The following is a 22000-nucleotide window of genomic DNA, read 5'->3' as shown; positions in this document are numbered from 1 at the left end:
ACTTGCAAATAATCACACATAGCTTTTCAGGCCTGTAAAGTGGAATATAATTAAACCAGATGAAAAATAAAGTTCATTTGCAATCTTGGGACATACAAAATAGTGACATTTCCTGGATATGACTCCTCTACGTATTAACTTTGACCATGCTAAATGAAGTCATAATAGCCGGATGTTTGTGTGCTTCTACCAGCTGGCAGCCTTACCATCTGTAGGAGAAGGGTGGAGGAATTTTGGTATTCAAATTAGTTCTCTGTGGAGTCAGTCTGGAGGATATAAATATTGACAGACTTGTATCAAGCAGTTCTCTAATAAATGATTCCCACCAAAGAAAAATGGAATCATTTCATGCTCTGGCTTTAACAGCGGGAATTCTAGTTGCTTTCGTATTACTGGTTTTAATTGCAACTTACCGTAATTCCTTCAAGGTAGAGATTCCTCCTGATGTTGACCAGCCAGCAAAGCTTCGCTTATATCACTTCATGTATATTCTGATAGGAATTCTGGTAAGTTTATCATGCTCTGTGATATTATGATTTTCAGGAAAGGAAAAACTTCAGTAGAACTATGAAGATATGCATCTAAATATTGCAGTTATGTGTAATGAGAACCACAGAGTAACACAGATTCAAAGATAAAGGCCAAAGTTTGATTTGGGATTCTATTAATGTATATAAAAGTAGCCAGTATGAGGTGAGTTCTCTTAAATACTGAGATAACCATTCTTATGCCTCTGTTGTAATTTGATAGCCTTCTGTAATGAAATGATCGGTCCTGTGGATGACAGGAGGGCTGTGGAGATCGTTTATATGAATAATAATAACCAAACCTCCTGTATCTCAATACATTTTGATATATTTAAGGTGATTTCCTAAATTTTTAACTATCTGCAGTAATTTTCTTACTTGTGATTCTGTTCTTATTCCTGCAGTGACTGAATTACTGAAACTTAGCTAAATATCATAGAATCATGTAGGTTGAAAGGTACCTCCGGAGGTCATCTGATCTAACCTCCTAGCCAAAGCAGGTTCAGCTAGACCTCTTACCACTTATTATCATGTAGGTTGAAAGGTACCTCCGGAGGTCATCTGATCTAACCTCCTGGCCAAAGCAGGTTCAGCTAGATCTCTTACCACTTATTATTTAAGTACTTGTAAGCCACATGCACTGTGCTGTGTGCTTTGCCATCTGAGAGAGAAACAGCTTTTGCCCCAAAAGATTTCAAAGAAGGCAACACAGGAGCACATAAAAGCAGGCTAAGCCCTGTCACGTCTGGCACATAACACATTAAAAGAAAGCCTGCAGGAAAATTTCAGAGTGGTTTCATTAACATTTGTACAGAGCTCATCTGAAGTAAAGGTATTCTCTAATCCCCTACTTATACCTAATGAACACAGTAACTAGGGCTCATGTCCTGAAAGGTATTTGGGGCACTCTAAGCTATTAAAGCCTTATATGGGTTGCTTGAACTTACATAGCAGCATTCACCAAATCCAGTAATTGTCCCTGGGTCTCAAATGGCCACGGCCCCATGTACCTTTCTGCATTGTCTGGCATGAAAGAAGAGTCTGCTCTCCTTATGCATCTCACATTTCACGTTAAGCTATATACAAAGTTAATACCATAATATGCCCATAATATAATAATATGACTGTATATTATTAAGCTCTCTATGTTTCTATACTTGGTTGGATGAAAAGATTCTTTCAAATCATTATTTTTATCTGCTTTTACAGCTTCTAAATGGCTGTTATGGCATAGTACATATTTTATCTTCATTGATAATATGTTCCAGAAATTTCACCTTCCTTTTTCTAAATAGTTTTAAAGATGCATTTCACCATTTGCTATGCATTGAATCCATTCATTACCTAATTTTTTTTCCAAAACCTTTAGACATCTGCTGGTACTTTTGGTGAATTTCTAGGTTTATGTTTTTACTCACAGAAGCAGCCCTCATAGTGAGCACTTCACAGGTTTCTTACAAAGTTCACAATGCTTTGTGTATTGCCCATGTGCAATGAATGTATCCTGCTTATTCTGATGAACGCTGCTGTTCTTGTGCCAGCAACGTGTCTGTACTGTATGTTGCAGTAAAGACCTCTTTTTTCTGCAATACAGGGCAGTCTTTTCCTCTTTTCTTCCACCTTACTTGCGAGATGACTTAAAAATCCTGCATCAATGGTTAAATGTGTAGTTCCCACAGCATAGGTGTCATGCATACGATGCTCCTGCTGCACCTATCCACATACTCTGTCATAAAGAAATCAGTGACAGTCTCTAACGGAAGAGATGAGAGAAAGCCTCCTATCTCACATCCTAGCTTTTGTTTTAATCTATTCATACAGATCTGCATTTAGACTAACTGTACATACTGCACTGTGATATAAAGCTTTGATGATAATTATTTTGGCTGGCAAAGTGTAATGCTTCAAAGTGACTGACAGAAAGACTGTCTAATGTAGTGTTAAAGTCCATGAAGCTCAAATTGAGTATTTTTTTGCTAGCTGGTATGTGATTTCATAATTATTTTTGAAGTAAAAATCTGGTCCCCGTATGATCATCCACATAAAAAGTCAGAATTCAGGTGCTCCAGCAAATAGCTTTTCAAAGACCCTATTTTGCAAGAAAAGGTATGCCGACATGCTGATCTGGGTCCTCTTTCTCTTACACATATACACATTTTAGAACCTGGCTTATACAGTATGTTTCACACAGTAACACTGATCACATCTGTCTAGGAAAATGGTCACACCTTTTATTTTTTCAATGTATTCTTATTGGTTCTGAAGTATTTTGTAATTATTGATCAAGAAGCTTTTCAACAGAATACATACCAAATTCCCCACTCCCCTTCATGACAGTGTTTTCCCTGAAACTGAAGTTGTCAGGAACTCCTAATATAAGGAAAGGAAAGACAGTATTTAGATAGAATGCTCTGATGCCAAGTTTATCATATATACTACTCTCATTTGAAATCTCTGTAAAAATTCAGGGATGTTGGCAAGTACAGATGAGACTAAATGGCAATTCTGCCAACTTCAACCATTCTAAAGTTGTAACTCTGACAAAAAGGTTGACTTAAGAGTCATGAGAGTTTTTGAAAATTGCTGCATTTGGAAGGTTATATTGACCCTTTGGTTTTTGCTATGATTGCCCTGGCTCTTATATTAATTTTTCCCTTTGCCATGATACCTAAAAATGTGCGTTTTCCAATGTAAGGCCAGAACTGTATCTATCCATTTATCTCTGGGAACTGGGACTTAAAATACCCAAGCACTGTTGGAAGTTGTTGCATAGAGTGTTATGAAAAAACTCCAGATAATCTCTGGGTTCCTGTCTTTTTTTCTAAATTACTTTCTCTTCCATGGCTCATGGTGGTTTCTTCTCTTACTCCTCACCCAACTTGTTTATGGCAGCAGATTATTAGGAAGAAAGAATCTGTGCTGTTTGAAAAAGGCCTTGGTGAGAAACTGGGTGTTGCAGCACACTTGAACTCCATGAGATCTGCCTTCACCCATACGTGATAGCTGGGACAGTGCACCTAAGAAAGTTCTGCCCCTCTGTCATACTCTGGTGTTCTTTCACAGCAAAATTACCATGTAAGGTAAATAACTGAATGGTCTCTGTGACAGAGCAGATCTAAAAGGCCAAATACACAAGGCTGGAAAGAACAATTTGCAAAAGCATAGCTAGCCTTTAGTTTGTGAGGCATTGACACAGCAGTATACAGAGACTTCTGTTGCTTAGAAGAGAGCAACACAATTTGCAAATTGCTTGTGATGATTATCATAACTCCAGAAGAATGAATGATAATAGTCCGTAAGGCCAACTAAGTCACCATTTAATGGGAAGGGAAACATTGTCCTAGCAGGAAGTGCATCTGTTACGTGTTCAAAATAAAGGAGGATTGATGTGTGATCTTCAGGCTATCTTAATTATCAGCAGTTGACTGGCTTTGGGTAAGAAAATGTTTTCACATATTTAACAAACCTCCCCTGTCTTCAGAATATTTGCTCTCCCTGATTAGATGTAAGAGACTGACTGCAGAGCCATTTCACGACTACCTGTGAGATCTTGATCAAGGCAACAGTTTTGCTGATGGAGGAGATAAGATTCAGAACCATTTTCATCTGTTCTTCATTTAGGCCAGCAGCCCTTCATTATTGATTACAGGCAAAATTATTTTCTTAAATCTTGTTCTCACTGAGTCTGTGGCATGGACATGACCAGTAAGTCACCCAATTTTGCACGCAAACCAGTCTGAATCTCCTCCCAGTATGCTAAATGCTGTCATGCTAGGGACATTTTCATCTCACTTAACCTTAAATACTTTAATTGAGGCATCTGAAGTACACAGCTTCCCTTCATAATCAATGGAGATGAACAGACATCTCCAGAGCATGATTTAACACACCTGAAATCGGAACCGTCCTCAAGAAATGCCTCTTTCTCTTCACCGATCAGAAAAGGAGCCTCAGGCTTCATGACTCCTAACTTCCATGCCTAAGCAAATGCCTGCTGTTACTTGTGGTAAATCCAGATCAGGCAAATTAGAAGGTATTTATATAACACATTTCATGGAACAGGTATTACAACATTCTTCTAAAAATAATGGTATCTCAAATCATGAAGATGTACATTTTCACCTTCATAACTGAAATCACAAAGCTGCTAGAGTTATTTGTGGTAATCCTAAAAAGCAGCAAATAACCAACAGAATTATCCTAAATATAGTATAGAAAAAGGTAGCTTGTGGCACTTACAGAGTGGGAAGACTAGAATTCCCTATACTAATTTCTTATTTTTCCTATTACATCTATCTAGGCAAAGAACTTAGAAAGTCTGGGTATCACTGAGGAGCACACACTTCTAAGGTTGATTGCTGATGGACTGCCGGCAAGCAGGGATTCAAAGCTCTTCATAAAGGATCTGCATTTTGATGAGGTGCCAGTGAGGATTTACCTGCCAAGGGTACCATCTGCAAACAAACGGAGAGGCGTCCTCGTCTTCCATGGAGGATGTGGGATATTTGGAAGCATCAGTAAGGAACTGAAAGACAAAATATGATTATTTAGGATTGTTAACTATGTATTTTTTAAAACTCTCCTGAACCTAAGAAATGACTGAAGCTTAGTTTGAGAGATTGAGATAGAAAGCACTTAATGTGTATTTTTCCTTTTTAAACTCTTAATCTGCCCTTATTTAGTATCTAAATTATTTTTTAATAGGATATAGCACTCTGTTTAGGATACAGCATGTATATTTCTTACAGTAAGTGGTGCTGCTAAAGAAAAAAATTCTTTTTTTGTCTGTAAACCTTACAGAAGTTATTAACACCTGCATTCCTCCCTTTGACCTCTAACTGCAGCATGTTTACTGGGACTTCCACAAACAGTGTTCTCTGCAATTCAAGTGGCCTATAGCAGCCACATTAAAACGTGTGTCCCTGATGCATTAGTTATGTTGTCTTTTTTTTCCATTTTCCATTCAGTTTATTAAGAGACAGCAGATAATTTCAAACATAATCTAAAAAGTTCTAAAAGATACTGTTTCTAAAGGCAGTAGACATGCACACATATTAAATGGCACTAGAATTCTGTAACTGAAAGAACACATCATTGAGCAAATACCTGTAAACCAAATATTCTAAATGTACCAAATTCAGACGTAAGGTTGAAGGAAAATTCAACATATCTTTATATACATTAAAAGAGGCATATTTTTGCCTATAAGCTTCCCACAGAAAAATTATATAATTATATAATCAGACAATTTACTGTAACACAATTTGGATGCCTTAGATTTCTGCCTACGTTAGCCACACAGAAATACACTGATTTTGCAGGGAGCATACCAGCTGCACCCTTCATTCTTCAGAAAATAGTCAAATCTCTGTTTCAAATACACAATTTATTTAGACTTAACTGTAGTACTACAATTAGCATTCCCACAGCAGCAAAATGATGTCAGCCTCAGACACAGTTACTTAAAACAATGTAATAAGCTTTTACAAAGATCTCAAGCTATTTTATCATTACTGTCATTATTATATTACAACGACTCTAAGCAATTGTGCATTATAATTACAGAATGTTTTGGGCTGGAAGGGATCTTAAAAATCATCTAGTCCAACCCCTCTGCCATGGACAGGGGCATCTTTCACCAGCCAGGCTGCTTGAAGCCCCATCCAGCCTGACTTTGAACACTCCCAACGATAGGGCATCCTGTCCTAGGTGACCTGTTTTATTGCCTCACCACACCCATCACAAAAAATGTCTTCCTCATTTCCAATCTAATTCTGCCCCCTCTCAGATTAAAACCATTTCCCTCTGTCTAATCATAATAGTCATAATTCCTTATTTTCCTTACAGGTAAACAATCTCCCTAATTGCATGAATTTTACAGCGTGTCCTGATGATCAAAAATCTAGATTATTTTTATCCTAGAGAAAATTTGCGTAGCTCACTAAATAGGCAAGGGGCCCACATTCAATCACGGTAATATGTCATAACAAAATAAGGGTTGATATTGCTTCAAGTATTCTAAGATATTAATTACATTAACATTTGTTCTTCAGGAAGTCATGAAAGAATATGCCGGCACATAGCCAGAAAATCTGATTCAGTGGTTGTGTCTGTTGGGTAAGTGAGCTCCACCCAATATTACTCCCAGAATTAGACAGTTCGCTGCTTCCCCCGCTACCTCCCCCACCCCTCTGAACAGTGCCCATGCTATACTTACGTTTCTTAGAATATAAGAAAAGAAACTGAGCTCTAGTGTTGCCTGCCCCTATGTTGTTGACATGTGTGAGCAAGCACGTGCCACGCAATGACAATGAGAAATACCTGATGCAAGTTTATAAAGTTACAGAAATAATATGTATGCCAGCTGTTTTCAGAAGAACAAAGAGATTTACTAATTTCATGTTGTTATTGTCACAAAAATCATTGCCTTTCATAGTAAGGCTGTTCGATAGCTATAAGCTGTTTTCCTAACTTCAGGTTTTAATAGTTAGGGGGCTTTGGGGATGATTGTAAAGAGTAAATAATAAGTCTAAAATTCAACATTTTTTTAAAACTGTATGGACCACTGCTTCCTTTTAAGATGTTCTGCTTGTGGAAAATAACTGATGGTATGAAGAAACTTCAGTTTCCAATAAATTGTTCCATTAAAAAACTCATTGTTAAAGAATTTTACAAAGTTCAGAGGAACTGGTTTTGAGAATGAATTGCATATTCCATGTCTTGTCTGAGTAAGTCACGATGCATTTAAAGCAACTCTGAAATAAGATACTGATATCCTTTTATTCCTGGGTTATTACAACAATTACTTTATGAATCCATTGAATTAATTTCACACAATAGTGAAAAAACAGAAAAGCAGAAGCAGTGTGCCTCAGCAAACAGTGAAAGGTTAAGAGAGAATGCCTGCACTGTTACCTCTGTAGTATTTATCTTTTCCTTATTAAACTTAACCTTCTCCAAAAAGCCCTAAGACCACAAATGCAGAGAAGAAAGAACATGGCTGTTAAAAATGTAGTCTTAAAGTAGTCTTATATGTCATTGGAATCAAAGCATACCACTTTAACTTGACTGGGTATCTGACTGTTATGCCTGCCTTCTTCTCATCATATGAAAGTAAGTTGTTAGTTAAGAAATAAACAGTTTGTTATTTTAACATTATTCCTCTGTAATTCATTTGTTCCAATTAATAAAATAAATAAAAGTATTGTCTACAGGAAGCTATTTTGTCACCACAGTACATTTACTGTGTGGTGGTTTATAATATATTACTAGATTTTCTTTTTATATTAAAAAGTATTAGTAATACACAATACTGGACTAATATATAATAATACAATAACCACTGTCCCCAGTGTAAAAAGCTCAGGAGCCAGAACTTGGTTGGATTTTGTGGATAAGCTGGACTGACCATAGCCATGCATACATCCAGGCTCAGGCCAAATGAGAGCATTGCAGACTTGCTGGCTGGTATGAACTTTCAGCCCAGGCAGGTGCACTCAGAGCAGGACTTGTGTAAATGTGTGGCTTTGTATAATGTGGGTGATTGGACTGCACTACTCCAGCCCTCATGCTCTTGAATTACGCTGGAATAAACCCCAATGATTAATGGTCTCTGTATTTTGACAGAAATGGGAGGGGAAGCTGTTCTGGCTTGCTTCAGCATGCAAAACTTTAAATCAGCAATACTGGTTTTGGTGAGGTTTTGTAAATATATGAGATGCATTTAAAATAACACATTCAAGCAATTTACAAATCTATGTTATTTGTAATAATAGCTGTCTTTTGTACATTTCAGGTATCGTTTATCTCCTGACCATAAGTATCCAGCCCAAACTCTGGACTGTCTCGCTGCTACTGTATACTTTTTGAAGACCGCAGAAAACTATGGGGTGGATCCTGATCGGATTATCATTTGTGGGGATAGTGCAGGGGGCACTTTTACTGCTAGTGTTTGCCAAGAACTGGCAAATAGAAGAGATATCCCAAAGATACGTGCCCAGGTACTGATCTATCCACTTCTCCAAGCACTGAACTTTAATCTGCCATCTCACCAGAAAAATGCTTTTATTGCCTTCTTGTCCCAGGAACGTGCAGTCTATTTCGTTCTGAAGTACCTGAACAAGGATTGCTCTATGAAGGAAGCTATTTTGGCCGGCTCTCATGTTCCTGAGAGTATACATTTAAAATACAGGAAATGGATAAATCCAGATCTTATCCCAGAGGTATTTAGACTAGACTATAAGCCACCATTACCCACTTCATTTTTACCTCAAGTTCATGAAGAAACAAAAGAACTGTTTGAGACAAGATTTTCCCCACTGTTAGCAGAAGATGCTGTTGTTTGCTGCCTACCTGATACTTGTATAATTACCTGTGAGCATGATGTGCTCAGAGATGATGGGTTGTTGTACAAGAAGCGTTTAGAGGACAACAATATAAAAGTGACCTGGCACCACATACAAGAAGGCTTCCACTGTGCACTGGGATTTTTTGGTTATGGTATTTTCTCTTTTCCATCATCAAGTAAAATTGTGAATCACACTGTAAACTTTATAAAAGGTTATTAAAATGTCTTCTTGAATACAGTGTACTGGTATGCAGAGTGTATTTCAATTAACTATTTACTAGCTATTTGTACATTAGAATCTAGTAGGGAAATAATAAGATTAGCATGGTCTGCTGCATTCTGATTTTCAGTTGCTATTACTTGCAAACATGATGTATTTTTCATCTTTTTTAAAAAAACATTAATAGGTATTAACTAACATTAAAACATCTTGTTTTGCTGTTCTTTTCTTATATTGCAAGAATTTTAATTCTCTTCTTATGTCAAAGGATAAAAACTCACCATGGCAAATCCACCCCTCCTAACATTTTAAAGCATGCAATACATGAGTCATCAGCAACATGCATATGCATATCCACATAATACATGCAACATCAGCATGACAGCACAGACAAAATGCCAACCCCCAGTGCCTCTGGAGACTGGAGAGACTTTCAGTACTTCTGAGATGAGTAGTAATCATCGTCAGACTATGCGTACAGGTAACCAATCACTTTGGACCTGGCTGTAAAATCAGAAGGAGGGAATTGGCGGTACTTACAAATCTGATCTTGAAGGGCAACAGGTGACCCAGAAGGGAGGTACAGAAATGTAAGCTGTACGAGATGCCTATCTGTATAAATATCTGAGACTGGCAGCAGAGATGAAGCAAGGGAGAACTGTACAAATATAACTGAATGTCCTCTAAACTATATTCTATAAAGTTCCTTTCTGAGAAGCATTTGTATTCAGGGAAGACGGAGACATATTGGTTTTTGCCTTTTTGTAATTAGACAAATAATCAACTTGCTTACCTGGAATTTAGGGAGAAAGTATGTAAACAGCACGTGAGCTGCCAAAACAATTTCTGCAAATATCAAAAACATGAAGGAAAAGAAAAATCTGAGCTCAATTGCTACATTGCTTATTAGGACAGATCCACCTTTGCTAAACACAGATGCCAAGATAATTGACATTGCATGTCAAAATAGCTGGCCACGCAATGCCTAGGAATTGTAAAATATTTATTCATTGTTATGCAACCACCTTGCACTTGTAATATCTATGTACACACAAGTGTGGAAAGAGGTTAGTACGTATCTTCATCCTCTGCCAGCCAAACTGTGAGTAGGAAGAAAATGGTGGGTTAAATTCTTCCCATTGTCACCATATTAATTAAACACAGTGACAAGTTAGCAGTTACAAATCTCTGGAGTAACATGTTGTTACTTGTGAATTCTTGTTCCACAGTCCCTCTCAGCAAAATGAAATTATGTTTCTTCATGCTCTGTTGACACAACAGACAAAGAAATTCTTCCAGGAGTAAACAGCATGATAAAATTCCAGATGTTCCACTGTTTGAGGATTTCAGGATTTGCCTTGGTTATGCAAACTGATGTGACACTGGGGATTTGTTTTGGTTTCTGGTCTCAAGATGAAGGGTGGCTTGCCAGCTTACGTGTTGGTATCTGAAGCTAGGCCACCAGAGTTTGTATCTGCTGTAAAAGCTATGCAGAGCTGGACAATATTTGAGCAGTTAATCCATGGCTGTTCTGCCATGGCTGTACTGTTATCTGGACTAAGCAAGCTGGCTTAAAGTTAGTTTTGGCATGTCTTCACAAACTTTACTCAGACCTGTGACAGTCATTAGATTTATCTTTATTCAGGATCATTTTTATTCCTGTATCACTCTTCTTTGCATCTTCTGTAGCAGGCTTGCTCTTTTGATGCTTCTTTGCAGGTACCAAGATGGTTGGAATTGCTAGAACTAAGGATATCCATACAGTTTCACCTTGTACGTTGTAAGTTATGAGATGATCACATATGATCTCATACTATTTTACACACATCTCATTCAGTGCAGCGTGTATTATACTCCTTGTCAGTTCAGCAAGCCAATACTTGTTTTCTCTCCATTACTCAATCTCCAGACTTAGGCCTCATTTATGAGCCAATGTCCAAACTCTACACTGATCTACTTGTGAGTTTTTTCTGCGGTCCTTTATCTGTAAGTATTTAATTTACTACAAATACTAATAAATGTAGCTTTATAATACGTCAGTGGTATTACTGCCTCTCTTGAACTCATGCATTTTAATTTGTATTGAGGGTTATAACCATGGTAGTACAGAGGGGTAAGTAAAGAACAGCAAGTGCTGAAACAATGTATTCGTTTTTCAGTAGTGATTCCCATATCTTCTAAATTTAGAAAGTTACAAGATCTAATTGTATCCATGGAACTTCCTATCCTCTAATTTATTTTAACTAACTACAGATCTGCTATGTGTCTTGCATTGCTAAGACAGAATACTTGTTCATTTGAACACATTTTATAGTTTCCGAAGTTTGGTATTGATTTTCAAGTACTTAAAATACAATCAATGACAAACTTACACTGCACCTACAGAATTACGCACATTACTGTCTTTTCACAAGGAATTATACCTACAAGTACACATGGATACAAGTATGCACACACAAGTTACCACACAAAATAGGCCATTAACAGATCCTGTCAATGCTTTGCATAGGAGTTTACAGCTAATGGCAGTCAGAGCATGTTGGTGAGGACTTGACTAGGCTAGTTCAGTGCTCCAGCTCAGACCTGAAGCACCAGGTAGCTCTCACACTCTGCAGGACTCCAAAGGAGCTTCCTGGGTCAGGCAGCACCTTCTCTCAGGAATGTTTCCCAGTATCCGAGTCCAGGCATCTATCCAGTCACACTTGGTGTGTCTGAGTCTAAGCAGGTGAGTACCCAGTTGCCACCTACCAGCACCATGATTCAGAGACAGGCAGAGTTCTTGCAAACACCTGGAGACCACACAAGGAAATATTTCATACATGTTGCAACTGGCTCAGTCTCTGTCTCCCCTTAGCATGTGCAGCTACATAACAGAAAAGAAGCTTAAGGGTGCCAGCCCAGCACTGACAAGATTTCAGGCACTGACATTTAGCTCTTCACTGGAAATTAATAAGAAAGGGAGTTCCTGGGGTCGGAGAAAATGGGATTTTGGCCTCGGGGGCCAAGGCCTCTGGTGTATCGCACAGGAGAAAGAGATAAGGTTAAAATATCAGAAGCCAGAGAGAGCATACCTTTGAAAGATTTAGGTAATGGTTCTCCATTCTGGGACTCAAGCAAACTTGTAAATTGCTGAGTGTATGCTTATAAAACATTAAGCATTACCTGTGTAATGCAATGCCCAAAGGAAAAAACAGTCTATTACTTCAGGAACCAACTACTTTGTTTCTTTTACAGCTGATACCAGATTCCCGCACATCCAGATTTTGTGTGGAGCCTCTGGGGTTGGTGGGCATGCTGGAAGGTCTGGAGCCAGTTAATATGCCCGGCTACCATAAGGACTGGTACCAAAAAGATTTAGAAAAGAGATGAACAATAGGTGGCAAGAATCTTAGTAAAAGGATCCGTCACAAGTGTCAGGAGACTTCTTAGATCCCCAGAGGGGCCAAATCTGATAAGTATACTTGGACCACACCTAACTCATTGGGACAGCACAGTTCAGCACAAAGCTGATTAACTACTTTCACTATTAAACACTAAAGAAGTGAGCTGCAACCATGTTTTGTGTAACAGTATTTCCTAATGATCTTCTCCGAGCTATAAGAAAGCTGAACCCTATATGCACCTTGGTCCTGACAGGTCTGAATTCACCGCTTCCATTTCCCAGGAGAGTGTCCCAATCACCAGGCAACGTGCCTTTCATCAACATCCCTTATTGAGCTGGGTGACTATATCACGTGCCACATGGAAGAAGAAACAAAAAGCAACCTGATTTTACACCTAGCATGTAAATAACCTTCTGGCAAGGGAGGGAGAGGGAAGGGGGACACTGAGAAATGAAAGTCTGCAAAGAGTTGTTGGATAAAATGAAGAAACAGTTTGGCCAGAGGGAGCAGAACATGGAATCAGCTTCTGCTCAGAGAGCACATTACAAGACTTGAAAATGAAGTTCCTTCCTGTTTATTCTAAACAATTAATAATAAAAAAAGTTTCTAAAGTCAGGAATCAAGTCTGAGGTCTTCCTACACAGGTCATGGATTTTGAATTCTAAAGATCTGGGATTCTCTGTGTTTAGTTTAATGTTAATATACATGTCAAGTTCAGCTCATTCCTTGTACTCTTATTTATTTATTTATTTATCTATCTATCTATCTATTTATTTATTTATTTTTAAGTTTTACACACCCATTTACCCATACTGGTATTTTTCAGAGTGACAATCTGTTGCCTTCACAGTTTGAGCAGACTGGTCAAAAGACACTGTTCCCAAAGGTGACATTGTATGGACCGAAAAAGCCTTGCTTTATACATGCTTTACTTCACGTTAAATCTTATTACTAATGATTTGTGCACTGAAAAATATGTTTGTTCCAGAGGAAGGCACAGATTCTAAAGCTCACCACAGAGTACACAGAAAAGAACGCGCTGCTGATGCCTAGTCATTGCTACTAGCATTGAAACCATGAAGTCCAAGTCTAGTTTTCATTAGCTGGAATCATATCTCTACCTGGAATGACATCTGTAAGTAATATATTAATAAGAAAACAGAGACAGCAGTACTGTAAGGCTCAACCAAGAGGCTGTTAAAAAACCAAACACAAACCAAACAAACATAACTGCTGGAGAAAATCTACCCAGGAGGATGAAGCAAGCTGCAAAGCACTGACACTTCAGGCTCTAGCTGCTTCTGGTTCCATTAGACTCAAAGATGCAACAGCATAGCAGTGCACAAAATCAGTCATCAAAGATGATGAAATGTGTTTGCGACACTGAAACCCTGATTTCATTAAAAAGTCTAAAGAAGGAAGGTGTGGAAGCACAATAAACCAAGGAACTGAGCAGCTCTGAAGATGACTACTACGAAACCCTGTTTCACAGGAACTCAGAAATAATACAGACTTGACTGCATTCAAGAACTAGGGAGAGACATAAGTTTTTGTCTTCTTTTAACACTGATGCTACAAATGATACATCAAGTACGGCTTCTATATTGATAGGCAGAGACTCAGAACATGTTAGCTGCAAATACGAAAAACTGCTTATGTAAGCCTCTCCCACAACTAATTGTTACTGCCTGTTTAATTGTATGGTTTGATTGCCACACACTTTCATCTTCCTATTGGCATTTTTAAAAGCTGAATGATGGGATATGAAGAGAATTGCTAATCCTTTGCCTTTACCTTCAGAAATCCTTCAAAAGCCAGAGGGGGAAAGAAGCCACAGCTGGTTCTTCTGTTTGGCTCCTAACACTACAGTGAGATGGAACTCCTCCTAGTGACTTTTCTGGCTGTTTTGACTGTCTTTGTGGCAATGGCATTCTATTATGAACACCCCACGGCAGACATCCCTCATGGAATTAGTCAGCGCCGAAAGCTTTACCTTTTTCATTACATCCTGAACTTCGGGTTTGGTCTGGTAAGTAAAACTTCATTAAAGCTGGAGTTTTTAATTTCTGATAGAGGGGTAATGGATTGCTGAGGTTTTTTTAGAATCAGTGTTTAAATATATTGGAAATATGCCACTGGATTTATTTGGTGATGTGAGAACCACTGCAGATACCTTCAGCTCAGCTGGATGTAACAGACTCTGCTGCTTGCTACAGAGCACCAAAGGTAACAATATGGAAAAATAAAATTCTGCAGACTGTGTAATTCCCAGTGTTTTCTGATGGCCTGTGTTTTAGCTTTTTAATCCTGTTGCCTCGATGCACTGCTGGAAGGCTTCAGAAGCTTACTGCACTGTATATGTGGAACTTCTGCGCTGTGTAACACAGTGCTTACTTACAGAAGGAGCAACTAAATAATGTTTATGACTTCAGCTCCTTTCTACAGCTGTGTACTCTGAGCCTTCTGAAAGACAACTGCCACACTCATCATCTTTTGCCTTTCAATATGTCTATATGATTTTCTTTTTTGAGATAGTACACATAGTATTAAAGCTGTCTTTCTCTGTCATTGTTTTTGGCACATTTTTGATCCTCCCTTGTTTTTCATACTTGCTTCGCTTCAAAACTAAAATGTGACTTCTACTTGTCTTTCTGTTTCAACACCTATTCTTTGCTGAATTAACTGTTGCCTCTGTCATTTTAAAAACACTTCTGTGATACCTAAAATCAAGCTTCTTTTCTTTTAGTTCTTTGAATTGTAAAAAAAATAATCAGTTTCTTTGACTTGAGTATCACATTTCACTTCAATTTCATGTTCCAATGTTTTTTCTTCCTCCCTTTCCCTGCTACATTGCTTATGAAGTTTTGTTTGAAGTCAGCCAGTAAGCTCCTACGAACTGACTCATCACGTCTCTGGAGAAGTGCCCCACCCGGGCCTGAACACTGCTGCCACAGCAAAGCAATGCAGTGAAACAGAAGAGCAACACAAGTCAAATTAAATTTTCTACATCTACTCTACAATGTGTGGACTTCAACATTTTCAAAACACTGTATGAATACTCCTTATTCATCAGACAAATTTTATCTTTGTGTAATTCATATGGAAAAAGCTGAACTTCAGAATTTGGAAATAAAATGGTGATTAATGTGGTTTTTAACTTCTGATCTTATAATTTTGTACCTTTTCTGATGACCTCTTCTGAGAGGCCAAGCGAAAGCATTGTACCACATCATCTAAAGAAGCAGAAAGATAAGAATATTAATGTATGGTTATACAAAAGTTTAAATGCAAGTGAAGTCAGAGTCACGTAGCAACTTGTGGTATTGCTGTTGGGCAAATTAGTTATGCCAAAGTAGCCAAATCCTTTCAAAGATTGTCACAATGTCAAAACTGCAGGGGAAATTAAAGTCTACTAGCATATCTAGTCTTCAGCTGGGACAAAAGATGCACGTGATGTAACTGGAGAGAAAGCAGTTTGAAGTAGTTGTGTCCGATCTAATAGATTTTGTGAGAGGATGTCTGCATTCACCTATGAGGATACACTTAAATAAACCCCTCCTCACCTTAAAGTTAATACAACTTCTTCACTAAAAAATTCATTAACTCATCCTTTATTTTTTCACCCAATATTCAGTCTATAAGAAGAAAAACTGACATATTGGTAAAGCTAAACAATCGACAGGCGACTTACAACTGATCCTGTCTTGGTAATAGAGGGACTGGTTAAATTATGCTACCTACCGCGTCAATAATTGTGTAAGCTTCTTGTACCCAGTTTATTCCAGCAATGATTTAGGTAGAAGAGCTGGCATGAAGTGCAGTCAGGTTCTGGGGTGCACACGGTAGGCCTGTGTACCTGTGTACAGAGGCCAGAGGACCCTAACACCACAGATAGCACAGCTCTGTCACATCCCTCCCACAGACATTGCTCTGTGCATGTTGCTGCAAACCCTAGTCCTGTGCTTGAGCATGTCTCTGGGCCCCCACTCCTAAGCCAAGACAGACATCTGCACTAATCTGTGGTTTCTTTCCCTTTATTAATAGGGCAAATTTTTGGACAAAGTAGGTATCACCTCAGAGGTCCATTTCCTCAGGGCTGCAATGGATGGAGTACCACCATTAAAAGACAAACATCTTTTTATCAAGGACTTACGGTTTGAAAAGGTTAAAGTAAGAATTTACCAGCCAAAAATGTCAACCACTGGCCAAAGAAGAGGAATCCTTTATTTTCATGGAGGAGTTGGACGGTTTGGAAGCATACGTAAGTAATATAAATAGTATGACCTATAACTAAAAATACTATGCAGTTTCTGATCTGATTCAGTATTTCTTACATGACAAGAAGAGTTAGTAGGTTAAGCATTATAAATAACAAAATTAATTTCAGGACAGCAGAGTAATTTTATTTATATGCAGTGGGAATCATGTTAAATTCTCTTTACATAGGTTGTGTATCCAGAACTTTTAATATCTGATCATTTATAATGCCTGTTTTCTTCCTTCTTCATGCTTATGAGAAAAGTTGAAAATCTCATTAGAATTTTATTTCTTAAAGAACCCAGTCTGTGTTCACATGTATGTACAAGCTTATGTGTATGTGTGTATACTGCTGTGTCTTCACAGTGGCAAAACAAGGAAAAAAAACGTTTTGGTATTTGAATTGGAAAGGCCTAAGAGATTAGACAGCAGCACATGCACAGGAAAAATCCTTGTGCTAGGTTTAGCAGGGGGAGTTCATGTTGCCGGTTTTTTTAAAATAACTTCTCACCTGCAATACTGCTTTAGAAGTGGCAGCAGTGGTGCCTTCTATTAACTGACTTTTCAAAGAGAAGAATGAAACAATACAATACATTCATGTAAATTCCAGGGGGTTTACTGGCAAGAAGATTCCCCCAGAAGTAATGAAATGGTGAGCAATGTCCAGATTAGACCATGCTACAATAATAGAATTACAGTGTAGTATTAATCACAGAATAGAGAGAAGAATTTCAGAATGGTTTCATTCAAATTGGTTTTAACGCAAGTTACAGATCCATTGAAATATTTTGTTTTACAGGGGCCTATGAAAGAACATGCCGCTATTTCGCTAGAAAAAGCAATTCAGTGGTTGTGTCTGTTGGGTAAGTGGAGTCAATCCAGACACACAATACGATAGCCATTTGTGCCTCCTTCTAGGTTTGTAAGTCTTTACTACATAGTCACAATCCTTGTAAAGTGCATACAGTACTTACATTTAATAATCACATGTGTTTCACAGCACTAATTACTCTTAGGAAGAATTAGTCACCTAATCTCCAATTGCTTATTTCCAAATAAAATTCATTATAATAATTTTCTAATTTGTAGCCACCACTAAGAGGTAAGGATGGTTTTGTCTCCTAAAGCTGTATCCAAACCACCTATAAGGTGAAAGCCAACACTGTGCCTGAAGTATAACTGTTCCTGTAAAAGCACAGTTGCCCAGACTACTAAACACTCACTTCAGTGAGTAGTTCTGAAAAACTGGTGGAGGGATATCCACATTTAACTTGCAATCAACCTGCGATTGATTTCAAACATCAAAAATATTTTTCTGATGAGCTTTTAAAGGAAGCAATTTCTAAAAGTTCAGGAAAAAAGTTGGTGTCTTAGAAACTGATTAAAATTGCACTAACTAGTGTTTACATCCTAAAATACTTGAACAATTAACTCCTATTGATTCTGTTTATAAAGAACTCAGCTGATAAAAAAACACTGAAAACCTTTCCTATTTTCATTATCAATTTCCTGTGCTCATATTCTCTAACAATTTGTTGGGAAACGTTCACTGCAATTTCTAATTAGAATTGCTGATAACTGATACAGTTCATATCAAGGCCACACATACTGGTCTTGCCACCTAATTCTACAATGACCCAGCCTGTGCCTTCAGTCACCTAAGAGATAGGGAAAGGAGTATTCTGCAAAGATGTTTGAGGGAGTCAGTACACTATTAACAACAATAGCAAATAATACATAAGAAAGCAATAACTGATAAATTCTATTGCTGTCATTATCTCAGAATATTTTCCTGTCTTCAGAAAGAAATACATGAATGAAAAGATGACAAGAGGACCATTCACTAGATATGACTATGTTAAAACACTTTAACTCATATTTAGGTATCGCTTAGCTCCCGAGTATCCATATCCAACCCAGTCTGAGGATTGTGTCACTGCCACCGTACACTTTATGAGGACTGCACAGGAATATGGAGTAGACCCTTCCCGCATTATCATCTGTGGAGACAGTAGTGGAGGTACACTCACTGCTGCTGTTGCACAAGCACTGGTGAACAGAAGAGATCTCCCAAAGCTGAGAGCACAAATCCTAATATATCCTTTTCTCCAGTGTGTAGACTTCAATTTGCCTTCTTATCAGCAGAATAAGGGAGTCCCCATTTTGTTAAAGGAACGAACCCTTGCTCTTGGTTTGAAGTATCTTAATAAAGACTTGTCTGTCATGGAAGCAGTGTTCAAAGGTTGTCATATTCCAGAAGATTTGCAACTTAAGTATCAGAAATGGATAAACGTTGACTGCATCCCTCATGAGTTTAAAACAAGAGGCTACAAACCAAGTACAAAGCATCCTTTCTCAGAAGAAGTCTATGCAGTGGTCAAGCCTATGTTTGACACTGTTTTTTCACCACTGCTAGCTGAAGACAGTGTTATTGCTCGACTTCCTGAGACTTTCATTTTGACCTGTGAATTTGATGTGCTTAGAGATGATGGACTGCTGTACAAGAAACGATTAGAGGATCATGGTGTAAAAGTGACCTGGTGCCATCTGCAAGAGGGATTCCATGGAACATTATTCTTAGCTCTTTATGGTAAGGTGATAGGATTCCGGTCTGGAAATAAAGGCCTGGAAAAGATAGTACATTTTCTAAGATTGATGTAAAATTCCATTTCTTGCTTTCCTTTCCTGATTCCTGTCTCTTATTGCCTGCAAAGATTTTTAAAAAATACCCTCTATTTTCCTATTAAATCATCTTCTTAAATTTCTGCAGTGCATCTGTATTCTTTTTACCCAATAAATCAACTTGGTGATTGCTTTTGCTTCGTCTTCTCTTACGAGAGGCAAAATCAGGTAAACTTACCTTTCTTCTACCACCTCTTCAAAGTTTTCTCCTGTGCCCATAAAAGATCTGGTCTCCATGGCAAGTGTTCTGTAATGACGTTTGGCTCAATAAAGTTCTGGTAATATTAAAACACAAACCGCAATTTGAGGACTACTTGGGGCAGGTAACGGAATGAATCATGGAAGGTTAAGTGTATAATGAGCACAGTTAATGATTTATTAAAGCCTACATCTGGTGAAAGCTGAATTTGAAGAATGCTTAAAGAGAATTGAATATAGTAGAAAAGATTTGAGCATAGACATAAAAGAAGTGGAAGGAAAGGAGGTCAGGAAAAGGGTTAGGCCTGAAACTACAGATGTTATAAAAAGTATTGGTTAAGGAATATAAAATCTGTTTTTAAAATCCTGTATATATCTTTTATATATAGATAAAGATATATGGGAATATACAGTAGTATCAGTTACTTTACAAAGAGCTTTGTATTAACTGTAGGCCTGCACTGTTTGAAGCAGGAAGCACTTCCTCACAGAGGAACAATGTAAAGTGCCATGGCAAAGTAAGGAGAATGAAGAAGGAAGAAAAAAAAATCATAATGAAATCAAAGTTCACATTGTTCTTAAACTGTTTACAACAAGATGAGATTAATGATCAGTAAAAATACAAAACAAAATAGCATGGCAAATGTGTACCGATATTTTCTTAGAAATGTAAGCAAGTATTGCCAAGAAATGTAAACATTTCAATGACACTGTTCTCCTGAGATGAGTGTCTCACAGTATAACTGTTTCCTCTCTGCTTTTATTATAACCTTATATCTTGCATTACAATAATTTATAATGTCATTAGACTCTAATATCTTAAATTCTTCAGTAAATTATACTTAGAGGCATCATATATTTCCACACAGAAATAGAAGCAGGGCTAGGTAGCAATTTTACTTACAGTCAAAACTTCTGACTATCTTTGCTTAAATTAATACCTAGAACACTACCCATACTATGAATTACCTTCATTCTTGTCAGGGAAATTTATAGATTTAACATATAAAATTAATAATAATATCTTTATCTGATGTTATTGTACATATTTTCTGCCCACCACTGGCTTATTTAAACTATAATCAAAAGCAAAGCCATGTGGCAGACAGTTATGTAAGGTAAGTGTTCCAGCAGAAGACACCCTACAAGCAACAGAAGGACATTCTGCCATGCTCTGCGTGGCTATATTATCTGTATTCAGCATATGAGAAAATAAAGCCTGCCAGAACAATATGAATGACATTCAGTTACACTCAGGAAAAAAGAGGAAATTTTACAGGGCTCTTCCATATGCCCTTTCTGAATGAGTACAATTTGAATAAGCAAAAAGCCCGAAAAATCTTCTACAGTATTTTCCTGATTTCTAGACACACCTATCAGTTAAAACCAATTTTTGAATGCTGCGTTTTTCATGTGGGCAACCTATCCCACTAACGCTAAGATTTACTTGCTCCATTGATGTCAGTGGCAGTTTGTCCATAAAGTAATAGAAGAGTAGATTCCCAATGCTAGAATACAGAAGAAGTCAGACTAAGACAAAGGCTGACAACTGTCAAATCTCTCATGGGTATTAAACCCTGAAGAAGGCATGCTGAAGATACTACAGATTATTTTTTATTTTTTTTTTTTAACCTAGGTAACTGCTAGGTTATCAAGGAGTCTTTACCCATAAAGAACGTAGGAAAATATAATCTTGAAAAATAAGTTTCCTTAGATATGGCAGTTGCTTCCCATCTCAACAGAAACAACTAGTTCTTTCCAAAAGGGAAGGCGAGTATGCCTGAGGTGATAATTAACTCTAGAGTTTACATCCTGAGTAAAGAGGCAGACCATGCCATGATGCTCCCCAGGCAGTAACAGGCTGTGGACAAGGCTGGTCCACTACAGAGGTAGTAAGACTAAATAACATGGACATGAGCCACATTTCTTTAGCTAGACTTTGGCACAAAGGCAGTATATCACAAATAAAAGGATTCAGGAACAGATCAGAACACTGTCAAGACCTGAAAACTGGTGAAATGCTGCAAAGTTCAGTACAGCTGGGAGCTCCTGACACTATTTGTGCAGCTATGTGTTACAGGAAGATGTTAAAAGAAATTAAGAAAAGGAAAAATTGTTGTGCATCATTCCCATCACCAGATGTCAGTACACAATTGAGTTTCTAATGCCAGCAGAATAAACTGGCAAACTTCTTTGTGCTCTGGGCACAGAAGACGAGTACCCAAAACACATTACAAAAAGTCAATCCATGCTTTAAGTACTTTTACCGAACCTGTTGTTATGTCTTCATAGACTGAAGCTGTTATTTTTAATAACAGAGCACCTTTTAAACCACAATGATTTTAAAGTTAGATTACCTGTTCTAAACCAATCAAGTTACAGTGGT

General features: G+C 37.7%; 2 protein-coding genes across 2 annotated transcripts; both read left to right on the top strand.

Annotated features, from left to right (window-relative positions):
- Positions 1-335: 335 nt before the first annotated feature.
- LOC119144563 (arylacetamide deacetylase-like 4) lies at positions 336-9094 on the top strand. The gene is made up of 4 exons (XM_037380064.1): positions 336-506; positions 4828-5044; positions 6581-6644; positions 8323-9094. Exons 1-4 carry the CDS (start codon positions 336-338, stop codon positions 9092-9094), a joined length of 1224 nt encoding a protein of 407 aa, XP_037235961.1.
- A 5256-nt stretch (positions 9095-14350) lies between these two features.
- On the top strand, positions 14351-19395 carry LOC119145527 (arylacetamide deacetylase-like 4). Its single transcript, XM_037382089.1, has 4 exons — positions 14351-14506; positions 16522-16738; positions 17534-17597; positions 18618-19395. Exons 1-4 carry the CDS (start codon positions 14351-14353, stop codon positions 19393-19395), a joined length of 1215 nt encoding a protein of 404 aa, XP_037237986.1.
- Positions 19396-22000: the final 2605 nt, after the last annotated feature.

This window comes from Falco rusticolus, chromosome 3 (genome assembly GCF_015220075.1).
Source record: "Falco rusticolus isolate bFalRus1 chromosome 3, bFalRus1.pri, whole genome shotgun sequence".
Lineage (NCBI taxonomy): Eukaryota > Metazoa > Chordata > Aves > Falconiformes > Falconidae > Falco > Falco rusticolus.
Note: the sequence above shows the minus strand (reverse complement) of the source record. Positions and strands in the feature narration are given on the sequence as shown.

Bases quoted from the DNA above. Each gene is read 5' to 3' on its own strand.
- LOC119145527 (XM_037382089.1), top strand. From the start codon at position 14,351: ATGGAACTCCTCCTAGTGACTTTTCTGGCTGTTTTGACTGTCTTTGTG. The intron at 16,739-17,533 runs GTAAGTAATATA...TTTGTTTTACAG, and splicing joins TGGACGGTTTGGAAGCATAC to GGGCCTATGAAAGAACATGC. The intron at 17,598-18,617 runs GTAAGTGGAGTC...ACTCATATTTAG, and splicing joins TCAGTGGTTGTGTCTGTTGG to GTATCGCTTAGCTCCCGAGT.
- LOC119144563 (XM_037380064.1), top strand. From the start codon at position 336: ATGGAATCATTTCATGCTCTGGCTTTAACAGCGGGAATTCTAGTTGCT. The intron at 5,045-6,580 runs GTAAGGAACTGA...TTTGTTCTTCAG, and splicing joins TGGGATATTTGGAAGCATCA to GAAGTCATGAAAGAATATGC. The intron at 6,645-8,322 runs GTAAGTGAGCTC...TGTACATTTCAG, and splicing joins TCAGTGGTTGTGTCTGTTGG to GTATCGTTTATCTCCTGACC.